At 37.7% G+C, this 14,028-nt stretch overlaps 1 protein-coding gene and 1 long non-coding RNA gene across 2 annotated transcripts; both read left to right on the top strand.

Moving 5' to 3' along the window:
• Nucleotides 1-5,509: 5,509 nt before the first annotated feature.
• LOC131324397 (amine oxidase [copper-containing] gamma 1-like) lies at nucleotides 5,510-11,456 on the top strand. Its single transcript, XM_058356348.1, has 4 exons — nucleotides 5,510-6,947; nucleotides 8,506-8,619; nucleotides 10,159-10,706; nucleotides 10,887-11,456. The coding sequence occupies exons 1-3, from the start codon at nucleotides 6,141-6,143 to the stop codon at nucleotides 10,666-10,668; spliced, it is 1,431 nt and encodes a 476-aa protein (XP_058212331.1). The 5' UTR covers nucleotides 5,510-6,140; the 3' UTR covers nucleotides 10,669-10,706; nucleotides 10,887-11,456.
• Nucleotides 11,457-13,280: 1,824 nt separating this feature from the next.
• Nucleotides 13,281-14,028, top strand: LOC131324398 (uncharacterized). The gene is made up of 2 exons (XR_009199325.1): nucleotides 13,281-13,457; nucleotides 13,584-14,028. It is a non-coding gene; the product is annotated as an uncharacterized LOC131324398 (long non-coding RNA).

Genomic DNA, 14,028 nt, shown 5'->3' with positions numbered 1-14,028 from the left:
CAGATTAATGAATTATTAGATCTTAAGATAATAACAGAGAGTATCAATCCCCACAGAAGCGCAGCTTTTATGGTAAGAAACCATGCAGAAATAAAACGAGACAAGGCACGAATGGTCATAAACTATAAACGCCCTAATGACAATATTCAGTTAGATAGTTATGATATACCCAGTAAAGAACAGCTCATAAATAGTATCCAAGATGCAACAATTTTTAATAAGTTTGATTGTAAATCAAGATTTTGGCAGATTATGTTAGATCAGTCCAGCAGACCATGGACAGCATTCACATGTCCTCAAGAATGTTATGAATGGATTGTCATGCCTTTCGGCTTGAAAACAGCCCCCAGTATTTTTCAAAGAAAAATGGATAGCATATTTAAAAATTATAATTCTTTTATTCTTGTTTACATTGATGACATTCTTGTTTTCAGTAAAACACAAGAAGAACATTACAGGCATCTTAGGATAGCTTTTAAATCCTTTATTGATAGTGGTCTAATCATTAGTAAAAAGAAAATGGAATTAAATAAGGAATATATAGAATATCTAGGAGTAAGAATAGGAAAGGGAAAAATCCAGTTACAACCACACATTGCACAGAAGATATTAGAGTTTTCCGACAAAATAGAAGACAAGAAAAAGCTCCAGTCATTTTTAGGAACCTTGAATTATGCCAGACCGTACATAAAAGATCTTAGCAAAATCATAGGTCCCTTGTATAGTAAAACGACCCCCACCGGTCAAAAATACTTCAACCAGCAAGATATTGATCTTGTCAGAAAAATCAAGGAGATTTGTAGAAATCTACCAGAGCTAGAATTACCATTAGAATCAGACTACATAGTAATAGAAGTAGATGCAAGTGAGAAAAGATGGGGAGCAATACTCCTCAGTAAACCTACAAAGTATTCAGCAAAATCCACAGAAAAGATTTGCAGATACTCCAGTGGAAAATATAAAGAAAAAGGAAATTTAGCCAGTATAGATTGTGAAATATTAGGAGTTATTAACGCCATTAATAGCTTCAAATTATGGTTATTTAAACCCTTTACAGTTAGAACAGATTGTGAAGCAATTGTTAAATTTCATAAGCTTCTCAATGAGAAAAAGATTAGTACTCGTAGATGGTTTAATTTTGTTGATACAATAACAGGTAACGGTTACACAGTAGAATTTGAACATATTAAAAGAAAAGAAAACACTTTAGCAGATTATTTATCCAAAGAAATAAGGACTAATATTTCTGATTTTTCAGATGGCATCTTCCAGCAACATAACTAGTTCAACCAGAACAGATCAGAAGTTCTTAACTTTTGGGAGTGTGACTCTCAGAGTTTTTCCTGAACAATCCAGATCTAAATTCAGGTACCTCATCCATAATATCAGTGAGGAACAGAAGTGTCTTTTAGATAATCTTTGGGATTCTCACAAAGATGTCCCTAGATTCTTAGCCTGTTTAAATGCATTAAATATTTTCTTTAATCAACAAAATGGGTCAAACCCAACAAAAAGATTTTCGTTTTATTGTGTAGCCATAGGTCGTGTCCCAGGAATTTATTCTTATTGGCCAGAAGTTTTAAAGCAGGTAGATGGAATCCCTTCCTCAACATGGAAATGTTTTCATACTTTTGCAGAAGCAAATCAATGGGCAAATCGCGCCATTGGAAATAATTTTTATATTTCAGAGTCTTCCAGGAGATTAAATACTCAAGCAGCCCTTGAGATTGCAGGTTTTGAAAATAACCAGGTTTTCAATCCACCATCTTCTAATCAGCCATTTTCTTAGCAAATAAGATTTTGTGGTCATTGCGAAACAATGACTAGAAATTTTAGACTTTTAAATAAAAGAAACCAAGATTTGGAGTAGACCAATCAACAGTTGATCAATAATCAACGAAGGCTTGAAGAAGAAATAACAACTCTCAAAAGGAAGTTGTTAGAGTCAGAAAAGGAGCTCAAGAAAATTAAAAGCCATTTTACCCCACTGGTAAAAGTGAGAAAGCAATCTTCCCCACTGGAAGATGAAGAAAAGAGTGAGTGGAGTAAGGAATATGATCCAATAGAGCTTTTACAACCAAAAGCAACCACTTTTCTTTCAAAATTTCCCCCAGATGTTATCCACCACATCCAGCACTTAGCCAGGCAAGATAAAGCTCATTTCCAGGAATTCTTATTCTCAGAGCTGATCAAGATTAACCAGAATGAAGGTTGTATTCCGGGATTCACTATTTCCTGGAAAACCCTTTATTTACAAGAAGAAGATGTTGTCCCATGTCCAAAGATCAAACCAACTTGCATTCAGACACCTTTGGAACGGATGACCTGTACGTGTGAACTCATTTACAGCATCCCTATGGCCAACATAAACATGAAACACTTCAAACCTTTTTATCTTAATTTCAAAGATAAAAGGGTAGAAATCACAGAAGCAACTCTTTTGGATTTTGGATATATTCAACAAATTATATTCCACGACCCAGAAGATATTAACAGATTTGGAAGGAAAATTGCAGCATGTGTTCTCAATTCTATGGCAGAACAAGGTACAGCAGTTGAAGCCGTGGTGGAATCAAAACTTCCAGAATGGACTTCTACGGGACAACTTATCCCTGCCTACCACAATATTCACATCAACACAAATCTTGCAAATACCATCCTCAGAAGAATTTATCATTGTGACAATGATAATCCATGGATTTGCGAAGCAAATTCTATAAGAAAACAGATCAGGCATGCCATTGCCTTCACCATAGCCGAAGGATTTTCTTATGATAGTTTATATGATTATGGGAAGGCACCATTAATATGTGAAGACCTATTTCAAAAAATTAGGTCCAATGATCACATTCCAGAACTAAAATTTCACTTTGAAACAGGACATGATAATTTAGTCAGGTATTATTTGAAGCAAAAAGACCAGCAAAGAGCCATGCTAACAGGAGAAGATTTATCCATTCCATCCGATCATGGAAAAGAAGAAGATTATGATTTTGATGACGAAGCCATCCACAATCTCAATAATACCATGGAAGGATAAGAAGCAAAGACAAAAGTATCCCACCATGATAGACAGCAATCCTGTCATCACATGGGTCGATACTTTAAGTGATTTGGAAGTATTCACCAAAAGCAGAATACTTTTGCTACCCTTTGACAAACAGTCTAAACCACTCCGCACCAACTAGAGAAATAATCAACCACTTTTACTGTTTCAACCACTCTTCACCAACCAAAGATCAGCTACTTTGGACATCTGTGTGCAATAATGATGAAGGGTCCTCTTTTTTCAAAAAGAAAAGTTGAAAGATGTGACGATGCGGGCCAGTGATCACGCGGCATCTACTATTCTCTTTGAAAATCGGATCTCTTTTCTTAATAGGTTGCCAGTCATTTTAATTTCAAGTCAGTCTATAAATAGGATAGAACTCTTCAGTTGTAAACACGACTCTCCTAGCATTTGAACACTTGCTATCTGTAAGCATTTGTGGCAATTGTAATTGGTCGAGTCAATCTCCAGCTTCGTAATCAGCAGTCTGTAATATAGTAAGTTTCTTTCCAGTAATACTCCAGTTCTTTATTGTTCTTTAGGGACTCCCGAAAGGGAACACCCCCATGATCATAAATAAAGTGAATATTGTATGAGTTATATGTTTGAATTACCCAAAGATTTTAATCCAGTTTTTATTATACCAATATTTTAAAATCTAAAATTTTAAAGAAGTAATGACTTCAGGCCTTTAAATCATAAAGCCTTCTTGAGTCTTAAACCCATTTTTGCCAGAGAGTGGCGTTGAGGGAACATAGTATTCGGAGGTAGGTTAAGAAGGAAAGTAAGGAATTCCTTTGAAGAGATTTTGGCACATAAAATAGAGTGGTAATAAAAAGAAAAGATTACTTAATGGGTAATCAGATATATCATTCCATTTACAATATCCAATTTATTTTAAACAGTTTATTTGGATCATGTAGTGGTAAGTACCGAGTAGGATTTACAAATAATTGATTACAAGTTTATATCTTTGCATGAATGAACAAGAAGGAGAATATTTTAATTTTAATTCACAGATTAGAAGAAGAAATATTTACTCAGAATCTTTTGGTAAATAGACTTTTTAATACACCTTTATATATCAACAGACCTCAATATAGTACCACTCTTATTAGATTCATAAAGAAAGAACAGGATAAGCTTAGAGACTTAGAACAACAGTTAGCCGAAGAACAAGATCAGTATCATAAAGCAAAACCATTCCAGAACTAGAATTAAACTATAACTATAAGAAGTAGAAGGGAAAAAAGAGTAATTTGTACATATAGATGCACCACGTGTACCTAGGCTACACCACACAAGATAATAATTTGAACCAATCACAGTGATCATGAATCGGGGCATGGGCTGATGTCCTGGTACGTAGCATCACTCTATTTTCTGAAATGGGGTTCTCAAGAATCTAAAAGCACCAAGTTCAAGTGGTCTCTCACGGGGCCACCCACTCGCCTTTTGTATTTGCTCACACGGCACCATAAGTCAAGCCAGGACAAAGGTGAAATGATTCAATAATTCGGGAGCATCGTAATGTAATAGTTTGAACCAATCTACAACAATATAATTTCATTTAGTTCCTCAATTGAGTGTATGAATTATGCATAAATGTATGGTCTTGAAATCGTTCTGAGCACTACGTGACAATACCGCGTGATACACTACCGAATAAAGGTAGATTTGCTGGACTGAATTTGGCAAAGCCCGCAATGTCTTGGGCCTAATTGGACTGGGAGAACACGTGCAGCGCAACTGAGTAAAGCTTAAGCCGTTTAGTTCGTAATCATCATAATTTAATTAGTTAAGTAAAGTGAGGGATTAGTTGAGCTGGGTTAGTTGAGTCAATTTTTCCTTGTTTTGGTTTCGTGTATAAAGAGGGGAAGAAGAAGCTGTGAAGGGCATGTTGAAAAGTGTAACCAAAAGCAGTTGAGACGAGAGCTCTCAATCTGTCAATTCCTCATCTATCAATTAACTCTCCCCTTTTTTTTTTTCATTTGTTCTTATTTCTTATTTCTTATTTCTTGTTCAGTCTATACCACCAATTCTATCACTGCGGTTGTCTGAGAATGCTGAATAACTACTCGAGAGTCAGAGACAAAGTCCCCCAGTGATACCCTTGTGCACAAAGATTCAAACCCCTCTAAGATTATTATTCCCTTCCTCTGTGAAATTAAGGGCTTGTTCGGACAAGAAAGCTATTGGCTTTCCCGTAAAAAATAAGTCAAACAAACTCACATAAAAATAAAAATAAGATAATAAGCCACTTTTTTAGTCTTTATTCAAAAAATATTGAATTTCGATCAAAATTTTATACTTTTTAGATTTCTCTCGTCATGAAGATGCAATAATCCCAAAAAAAATGAGAATAAATCAAGTGATACGAAAAAAATTTGAATAAGAACAAAAAATAAGTCACTTTGGCTTATTTGGCCGAACACCCGTCCCTGAAGCTAGATTCGTATATTTGAAATACTTGCCTTTTCGCTAAGTGTATGAACTGCACAAAACAAACAATTAAGATCCATAATACACGCAGTATCACTCAGTGAGGGAGTGAGTGAAAGAGATCGAGATGTAAGCAAAGAGGCTCCTACGCTTACTCTTCGTCATCTTAAGCACCGTCCTCCTCCTCTTCTTGACTTTAATCAATCTGCCCTACGGCGCCAACCAGCCGGAGGCGCAACTCGACTGCGCCACCTACTCCCCGTGGTGCACCTCCAAGAACCGCATCCAGCAAAAGACGATCCTCAAGAAAAAACCACCACCCATCCCCACGCGCCACCACTCCTCCGACGTTCCCCGCCACCCGCTTGACCCGCTCACCGTGCAAGAGTTCAACAAGATCCGAGCCGTCCTCTCCGCCCACCCGCTCTTCAAATCCTCCCCCTACGCGCTCCACTCCGTCGTCCTCCAGGAACCGCCCAAGCCGCTCGTCCTCGCCTGGCGGAAGGGCGACCCCCTCCCCACGAGAAAAGCCTCCGTCGTCGCCCGCGTCGACGGCGACTCGCACGTGCTGACCGTGGACATCGACGCCGGCGAGGTGACTCAGTCCCAGCACGACAAGGAGGCCGCTTCCCTCTCCGGCTACCCGACGATGACCATAGAGGACATGACCTCGGCCATGTGGGCCCCGCTCTCGAACGCCGGTTTCAACCGCACGATCGCCGAGCGGGGGATCGATCTGGCGGACCTCGCGTGCTTGCCGATTTCCACGGGGTGGTTCGGTAAGAGCGAGGAGAGCCGGAGATTGATCAAGGTGCAGTGCTACTCCACGAAGGGCACTGCCAACTTCTACATGAGGCCCATCGAAGGGCTCACGGTGCTCGTGGATTTGGACACGAAGGAGGTCTTGGAGGTCTCGGATAACGGTAGGGACATACCGATCCCCGCCGCTGCCAACACAGACTACCGCTTCTCCGCGTTAAACAAAAAACAAGTGAAAAGGATAGTGAACCCGATTTCCCTGGAGCAACCCGAGGGCCCGAGCTTCACCGTAGAGGACGAGCACACGGTGAAGTGGGCCAACTGGGAGTTCCACTTGAAACCCGACCCGAGAGCCGGAATTATCGTCTCTCGGGCCGTGGTGCAGGACCCGGGGACGGGGGAGATGAGGAGTGTGATGTACAAGCGGTTTGCCTCGGAGCTGTTCGTGCCGTACATGGACCCCACGGACGTGTGGTACTTCAAGACGTATATGGACGCGGGGGAATACGGGTTCGGGCTCCAGGCCATGCCGCTTGACCCGCTCAACGACTGCCCGAGGAACGCGCATTATATGGATGCGGTGTTCCCCGCAGCCGATGGAATGGCGTATGTTCGGTCCAACATGGTTTGCGTCTTCGAGAGCTATGCGGGCGATATCGCCTGGCGCCATTCGGAGTGTCCCATTACTGACATGGAGGTAACGAATATTTCTTCTGCCGTTAAAAAAAAAAAAAATGAAAATTTGCTTTCACTGTTTGTTTGGATTGAAATTTCTTAAGAGGGACTTTCATCTTGTTGGTCCATCTGATCATGTAATTTTCAAATGTGGGGCTAATTTTGATGGGTTGCATATTTTAACTTTGGGCAAATTTCACTGACCTCCCCTGAGGTTTCTGACACGAACAGAAACCTCCCTTGAGGTTTCTGAAATAACACTGCCCTCCCTTTCTTTACCTGAAAATACCAAGGGACCCCCCTCTCCGTTAATTGGACGTTAGAAAACGGATGGAAAAGATTATTTCTCTCTCCACCCACTACTAAAACTAAACTAAAATCCCAACCAAATAAAACCATGTCATTGTACTATAATTTTTACAATACCTATACTATTCTCACTAGACTCTTTACCCCTCTTATTTATAAAATATAAAATACAAACATCACTATACTTTGTACCCGTTTCACTTTGAAATTTTGTCCTTATTTAAAAAGATTCACATTTGTTAATCTGCTATCAAATTTTTGTGAATTATTAGTTCGTCTCGATAAGAGGAATTGAAAAAGTAAAAAATTAAGATTTTTACCAAATATTTTGAGAAATTCAATATTTTGGGTAAAAATAATAATTTTGTACTCTTTTAATTCCTCTTGTTGAGATAAGCTAATAATCCACAAAAATTTAACGCAAAATTTGTAAATACGAAAAAATTCAAATATGAACAAAAATCAAAAAGCCTAAAAATCCTACAAACAAACCCCGTAAAAATCAAAAAGCCTAAAAATCCCACCAACAAGCCCGTACCCTCCATTGCCAATAGTTTGTTTTTTGGTTTTTACGAGATTTGTTTGTGAAATTTTTAGCCTTTTTAGTTTTTGTTCATATTCGAATTTTTTTCATGCGGACTTGTTTGTGGGATTTTTAGGCTTTTTTATTTTTGTCCATATTTGAATTTTTTTTGTATTTACTAGTTTTGTGTTAATTTTTGTGGATCATTAGTTTGTCTCAACGAGAGGAATCAAAAGAATATAAAATTATTACTTTTATCCAAAATATTGAATTTCTCAAAATATTTAGTAAAAGTCTTAATTTTTTACTTTTTCAATTCCTCTTATCGAGACGAACAAATAATTCAAAAAAGTTTGATAGAAAATTAGCAAATGTGAAACCTTTTAAATAAGGACAAAATCTCAAAGTGAAACGCGTACAAAGTGTAGTGATTTTTGTATTTTATATTTTATAAATAAAAGGGGTAAAGAGTTTGGTGAGGGTAGTATAGGTATTGTAAAAAATATAGTACAATGACATCGATTTTGTTTGGTTGGGAGTTTAGTTTAGTTTTAGTAGTGGGTGGAGAGAGAAATAATCTTTTCCATCCGTTTTCTAACGTCCAATTAACGGAGAGGGGGGTCCCTTGGTATTTTCAAGTAAAGGAGGGAGGGCAGTGTTACTTCAGGAACCTCAGGGGAGGTTTCTGTTCGTGTCAGAAACCTCAGGGGAGGTCAGTGAAATTTGCCCTTTCACTTTTTGTGGTCAGATTAGAGAGGTGAGGCCGAAGGTGACATTAGTGGTGAGAATGGCAGCATCAGTCGCCAACTACGATTACATTGTGGATTGGGAGTTCCAAACGGATGGACTAATCAGAGTTAAGGTTAGTGCTCAATGACTCAGACTCCATGGGGCCGGTCATCTAAAAATAAAAAATTAATTTTATCACTCTAGTACTTTTTAGAAATAAATACTCTTTCCGTTTCAATTTGTTTGTTCATTTTCACTATTTGGGACCTCTTACAAAATTGTCTATATGTTTTAATTTATAAATTTTTTTATATGCAATATGGATCTTGTTTGATAAATCTCAATTAGATCTAAAATATGTTGTTTTCGAAATTATGTAAAATATTATAGATTGTGAGATATAGACAATTTTTTAAAAGACACGTGCGTCGAAATTGGACAAACAAATTGGGACGGAAGGAATAGTAATAAATGCACTTCAATACTTGTCTTGTATAGTGTTTTAAAATACTCTCTCTATTCCATTGGGTGTTCATGTTACTATTTCGAACATTTCTAGAATTTTTTTTATATCTTTCAATTTATAATGCTAAAAAAATTCAATATGGATCTAGTTTAATAAATCTTGATTAATTTTATTATAAAAAATTTTGAAATCATAAAAATATTATAAATTAAAATATATAAACAAGATAAAAATAATAGAAAAAAGTGAAAGTAGTGGTACCTCAATATAGAATGAAGAGAGTACATAAAACACATTTTTTCATAGCACAATAGAAGACAAATTTTGGAGCATATTTTTTTACCATTGCTCATCGTGGAAAATAGTCTTTAATGAGTGGGTTGGTGGGATTTCAACGTTTTAAAAGTACATGTAATGGATACAATAACATGTAGGCCTGTCAATGGGCCGGATCTGATCCTGATCCAACAGATCCGGATCCGGATCCGATAAGACACAATTTGATCCTGATCCGATAAGACTCAAATTCAATAGTGGTAATCCGGATCCGATCCGGAAACTTTTTTTACTTCAAAAATTTTAGCAAAAAAAAAAAAAAATTTCAAAAAAATACAATTTTTTTTTTCAAAAAAAAATCATTTTCCGAAAAAAAATTTAAAAAATTTAAAATAGAAAATAAAAATAAAAATACAACTTCTTAAACATTTTTTTTTCAAAATAAAAATTTTACTATTTTTTTTAAAAAAAATTAAAATTTTTAAAAAAAATAAAGTTCGGATTCGGATTGATAACGGATTTAATCCGATCCGATCCGGATCCGTATTGAATTACCGAATTCGGATTATCGGATTATCGGATCGATGTTATCGGATTCGGATCCGGATCCGGATCGGATTTTTCGGAACGGATCCGGATCGAATCCGGTCCATTGACAGGGCTAATAACATGTAATCTCAAAGTGTCATTTTCCAAAATTACTCCGTACTTTGAATCGTTCTTAATTAGGTTAATCTTGCATCTAGTGACGAATCGTTGATACTAATCTTCTGATAACATCGTCACTGAATGGACATGTTGATGCTCTGATATGGGAAATGATCGACCATTATTGATCTCGTAACGATCTAATCTTTAATTCATGTAACGATCCGCTATTATCAATATAAGTTGCGTTTGAATTGTTCATCGGAAAAAATAAAATGGCAGGTGGGGCTAAGTGGCATCCTCATGGTGAAAGGGTCCCCTTTTGTGAACATGAACCAAGTGAAAGAACAAGAAAACCTCTACGGCACCCTTTTATCGGAAAACGTGATCGGCGTAATTCACGACCACTACGTCACATTCCACCTTGACATGGACTTCGACGGCTCCGATAACTCCTTCGTGAAGGTGAATCTCCAGAGGGACCACAACTCCCCTGACAATGCGCCACGTCGGAGTTACTTGAAGGCTGTGAGAAATGTGGCCAAGACCGAGAAAGATGCACAGGTTAAGCTTAAGCTCTATGACCCGTCCGAATTCCACGTTATCAACCCGAGTAAAAAGACTAGGGTTGGTAATCCGGTCGGTTATAAGGTGGTTCCGGGTGGCACGGCTGCTAGTTTGCTTGATCTTGATGATCCGCCTCAGAAGAGAGGTGCGTTTACGAATAACCAGATATGGGTCAGTCCCTATAACGAGATCGAGCAATGGGCCGGTGGGTTGTTCGTGTCCTAAAGCCAAGGTGAAGACACTCTTGCTGTGTGGTCTGAAAGGTGTGAACTCGCAAAGCTTTTCGTTCTTCCCATACCAATTTACTATCGGGATTTTTTTGCAACTTTTCAGGCTGCGTAACGCAACTTAAAACAAGCTGCACTACAGTAGAATCAAGTTTTACCAAAACTAAGCTGCAACAGACATCATGTAATACTATTTTTTTCAAATTTATTATGCAGGGATCCGGCGATTGAGAACAAGGACATCGTGGTGTGGTACACCTTAGGCTTCCATCACATACCATGCCAAGAGGATTTCCCAATCATGCCGACTGTGTCATCGAGCTTCGATCTAAAACCGGTAAACTTCTTTGAGAATAATCCTATCCTCAGGATGCCTCCTAACGTAGACAAAGACCTGCCAACTTGCAAGGCTGCTGCTTCAGCTTGAAAACTCGATTATGCCTTCTGTTGTTGTATGTGCATAGAACGAACACGACGCAAGACTTGGAAACTCTGATGGTGATCAAATCTCAGGGATATCGTAATAAAAAATTGTAATGTAGCTAGAACTGTTCCTGAATCTGGAATCTTTCCTCAGAGAGCCTAAAATTGACGGATGTGCCGCTACAGCATATGGTTTTAGACAGGCAACTAAGGAGATTGAAAGCACAATCACAGGACCCCTTGGCTCGGTTTAGGCAGGGTTTTCTGGATTACTTGATGTATGCATTGCATCTTCCTTTCTACTGAAACTGAATGTTTGCTGCCTTGGTCTTTATGAGTTTAATTTTGTGTGGATCTTAAAAAGTCTTTTAACCAAGCAGATTTAGTAATCCTCACTACAAAAAATTACACAATTGCCGACTAACATTCCCGACTAAATCAAATTTAGTCGGAAATGGTCGAACCATTATCGACTAAACTTGTTTTAGTTGGTAAATGTAAATTCTAACACCGACTAAATAAATTTTAGTCGGGAAATATTAATAAATTCCGACTAAAAAAAATTTAGTTGGGGAATATTTATTTTTCCAAAAATTTTAAAAACTAATAAATGAAATAAATGTGCCAACTAAATATTTTAGTCGGGAAATTTTAATAAATACCGACTAAAACCATAATTAGTCGGGGAATATCTATTTTTCCCCGAAATTAAAAACCAATAAATGAAATGATTTTACCGACTTAATATTTTAGTCGGGAAATGTAATAAATACCGACTAAAATAATATTTAGTCGGGGAATATCTATTTTTCCAAAAACTTAAAAAACCAATAAATGAAATAAATATGCCGATTAAATATTTTAGTCAGTAAATTCTATTAAATGCCGGCTAAAATTATATTTAGTCGGGGTACATTGACCACGATTTTTGACAAAGCAATAGTTTGGTTCGGGACAAAAAATTTCCTTAAAAAAGTCAATAAAGGAAATTAATTTTTTTGCCAATCGGTTAAGATATCAATATTTGTTCCGAATACATTGAGCACTATGCAAACTTTTCGATCGAAACCGTTCTTCTTTTTTTCCCTTCGTAATCAAAAGATTCTCATGAAAGTTTGGCTCGAGCGGGTTTAGAAAGCTCTTCATCGACACACAAATTTCAAAATAAGAAGAATTTTGTTGGTTGATCTAGTGTCTATCCATATACGGTAAACTTCATTCTTAGTACGAATGATCTATTTTGTATTACCTCAAAGATAGATGGTTTCGATTGCCAGAAAAGACCTCAGGCGGAGTCGAGAAGTACACTGTAACACTTAAAACGCCTCTGAATGCATTAAATGTCTTTCGATCACACGGCGGGTGGTATCAAATGATCTCTGATTTTGGTGGTAATACTATAATCAGTAAAACGTTAAATCCTAACGGTTCAGATGGAGCAATATAAAAAATGACTTGGCATCTAGCTTTAAAATCTAAACTTGTAATATACTTGATATAGCCAACTAAGTCTTGTGTTGTATTCATTGTTGCAGTAGCCACATGATCGTGAGACAATCGTGATGATCGATACCGTTGATATTGTTGTACTTGTTGGTTAGCTCATTCTTGTAAATTTGCGATTCGATCAGGTTTAAAAAAGTTCCTTTATCGAGACATGAACTCATTAGAAACGTAGCATTTTTCATTTGATCAATTGTCTAACGAAAAGTGATCAACTATAATTTGGGTAAGAATGATTGAACCTATAATCAATAAAAAATAGATGCTTCTGATCGCGAAAAAATACCACAAGTGGGACTCGGGTGGTGTGCTATAAGACTTTAATGATTCTCGACGCAGCAGAAGTCTTCCAATCACGTGGTTGCTGATATTAAAAGATCTCCGATTTTGGTGGCAATGCTATAATCGATAAGATGTAAAATTCTAACGATTCGGATTGAGCATTGTAAAAACATCCATGGTGATAAATTTTAGAGTTTTTATGCAATATTGACTCAATTAGAGCACACTAAATATTTCTTCCTAAATTCTGGAATAAGACATTTGCCGATCAAATCAATTTTGGTCGGAGAAGATTAAAATTCCGCGGATTTCAATTTTCACGAAAAAAAAAGGCGGGGTTTTTACTTCCCGACACCGTTTTCCACACCTGATCTAAACCCCCCCAACCCCCCCCCCGCCCCCCCTTACATTCCCCCCTGCGCCTCACTTCGTCATTTACCCAGCTCTCTCTCGCTGCCCACCATTACCATCTCAGTTTCCACACCTGACCCCTGCCATCATCGCCTCCCTCTCCGGCTCTCCCCTTAAGAAGAAGTGAATTTGAGCGTGGAGGAGTCCGGCCGTGCCTTCACATCTCAGGTCTACCTCTTAACTCTCTCTCTCTCTCTCTCTCTCTCTCTCTCTCTCTCTCTCTCTCTCTCGTTTCCTGCAAGGGTATTGCAATGGTGGCTATAGAATTTTTCACATTCAAAATCTACTGTGCAGTTCAGAGAATCAAAACTTCTCCCTTCTACCGAGAACGGAGCTTTGATAAGGTAAATAGGGTTCCATCTTTTCAACTCGAAAAACTCGTTTTCAATGTGAATTAATTTTGTCCCTTAATTTTCAATGCGAAATTGCAAGATTTGGATCGAAAATCGGCGACCCATTTGCTGAAATTGGTTGAATTTTGGGTTGGGGAAGCGGACGATGCTCTGTTGGGTGTTTTTGTTGCAGTGACAGGATGAACAGGGTTTCGAAAGAATTGAAACCCTGGGAGGGTTGAAGGTGGAGAAGAAGAAAATGCATTATTGTTGTATTTGGTTTTTTCACTTTTGTTATGGTGACTCTGAGAGTAAATGTGAGACCTGAGTCATTCGTTATTGTGCATTTTGAGATTGAGTGAAATTAAAGAAGATAAATATCACATGAAAATTAAAACGGGTTTAAA

The sequence above is a fragment of the Rhododendron vialii genome, chromosome 4a (assembly GCF_030253575.1).
Source record: "Rhododendron vialii isolate Sample 1 chromosome 4a, ASM3025357v1".
NCBI classification, from domain to species: domain Eukaryota; kingdom Viridiplantae; phylum Streptophyta; class Magnoliopsida; order Ericales; family Ericaceae; genus Rhododendron; species Rhododendron vialii.
Note: the sequence above shows the minus strand (reverse complement) of the source record. Positions and strands in the feature narration are given on the sequence as shown.

Excerpts from the sequence above, each read along its gene's own strand:
- LOC131324397 (XM_058356348.1), top strand. The coding sequence starts at position 6,141 with ATGACCATAGAGGACATGACCTCGGCCATGTGGGCCCCGCTCTCGAAC. Across the intron at positions 6,948-8,505 it reads GTCCCATTACTGACATGGAG|ATTAGAGAGGTGAGGCCGAA; the intron begins GTAACGAATATT and ends TTTTGTGGTCAG. Across the intron at positions 8,620-10,158 it reads ATGGACTAATCAGAGTTAAG|GTGGGGCTAAGTGGCATCCT; the intron begins GTTAGTGCTCAA and ends ATAAAATGGCAG.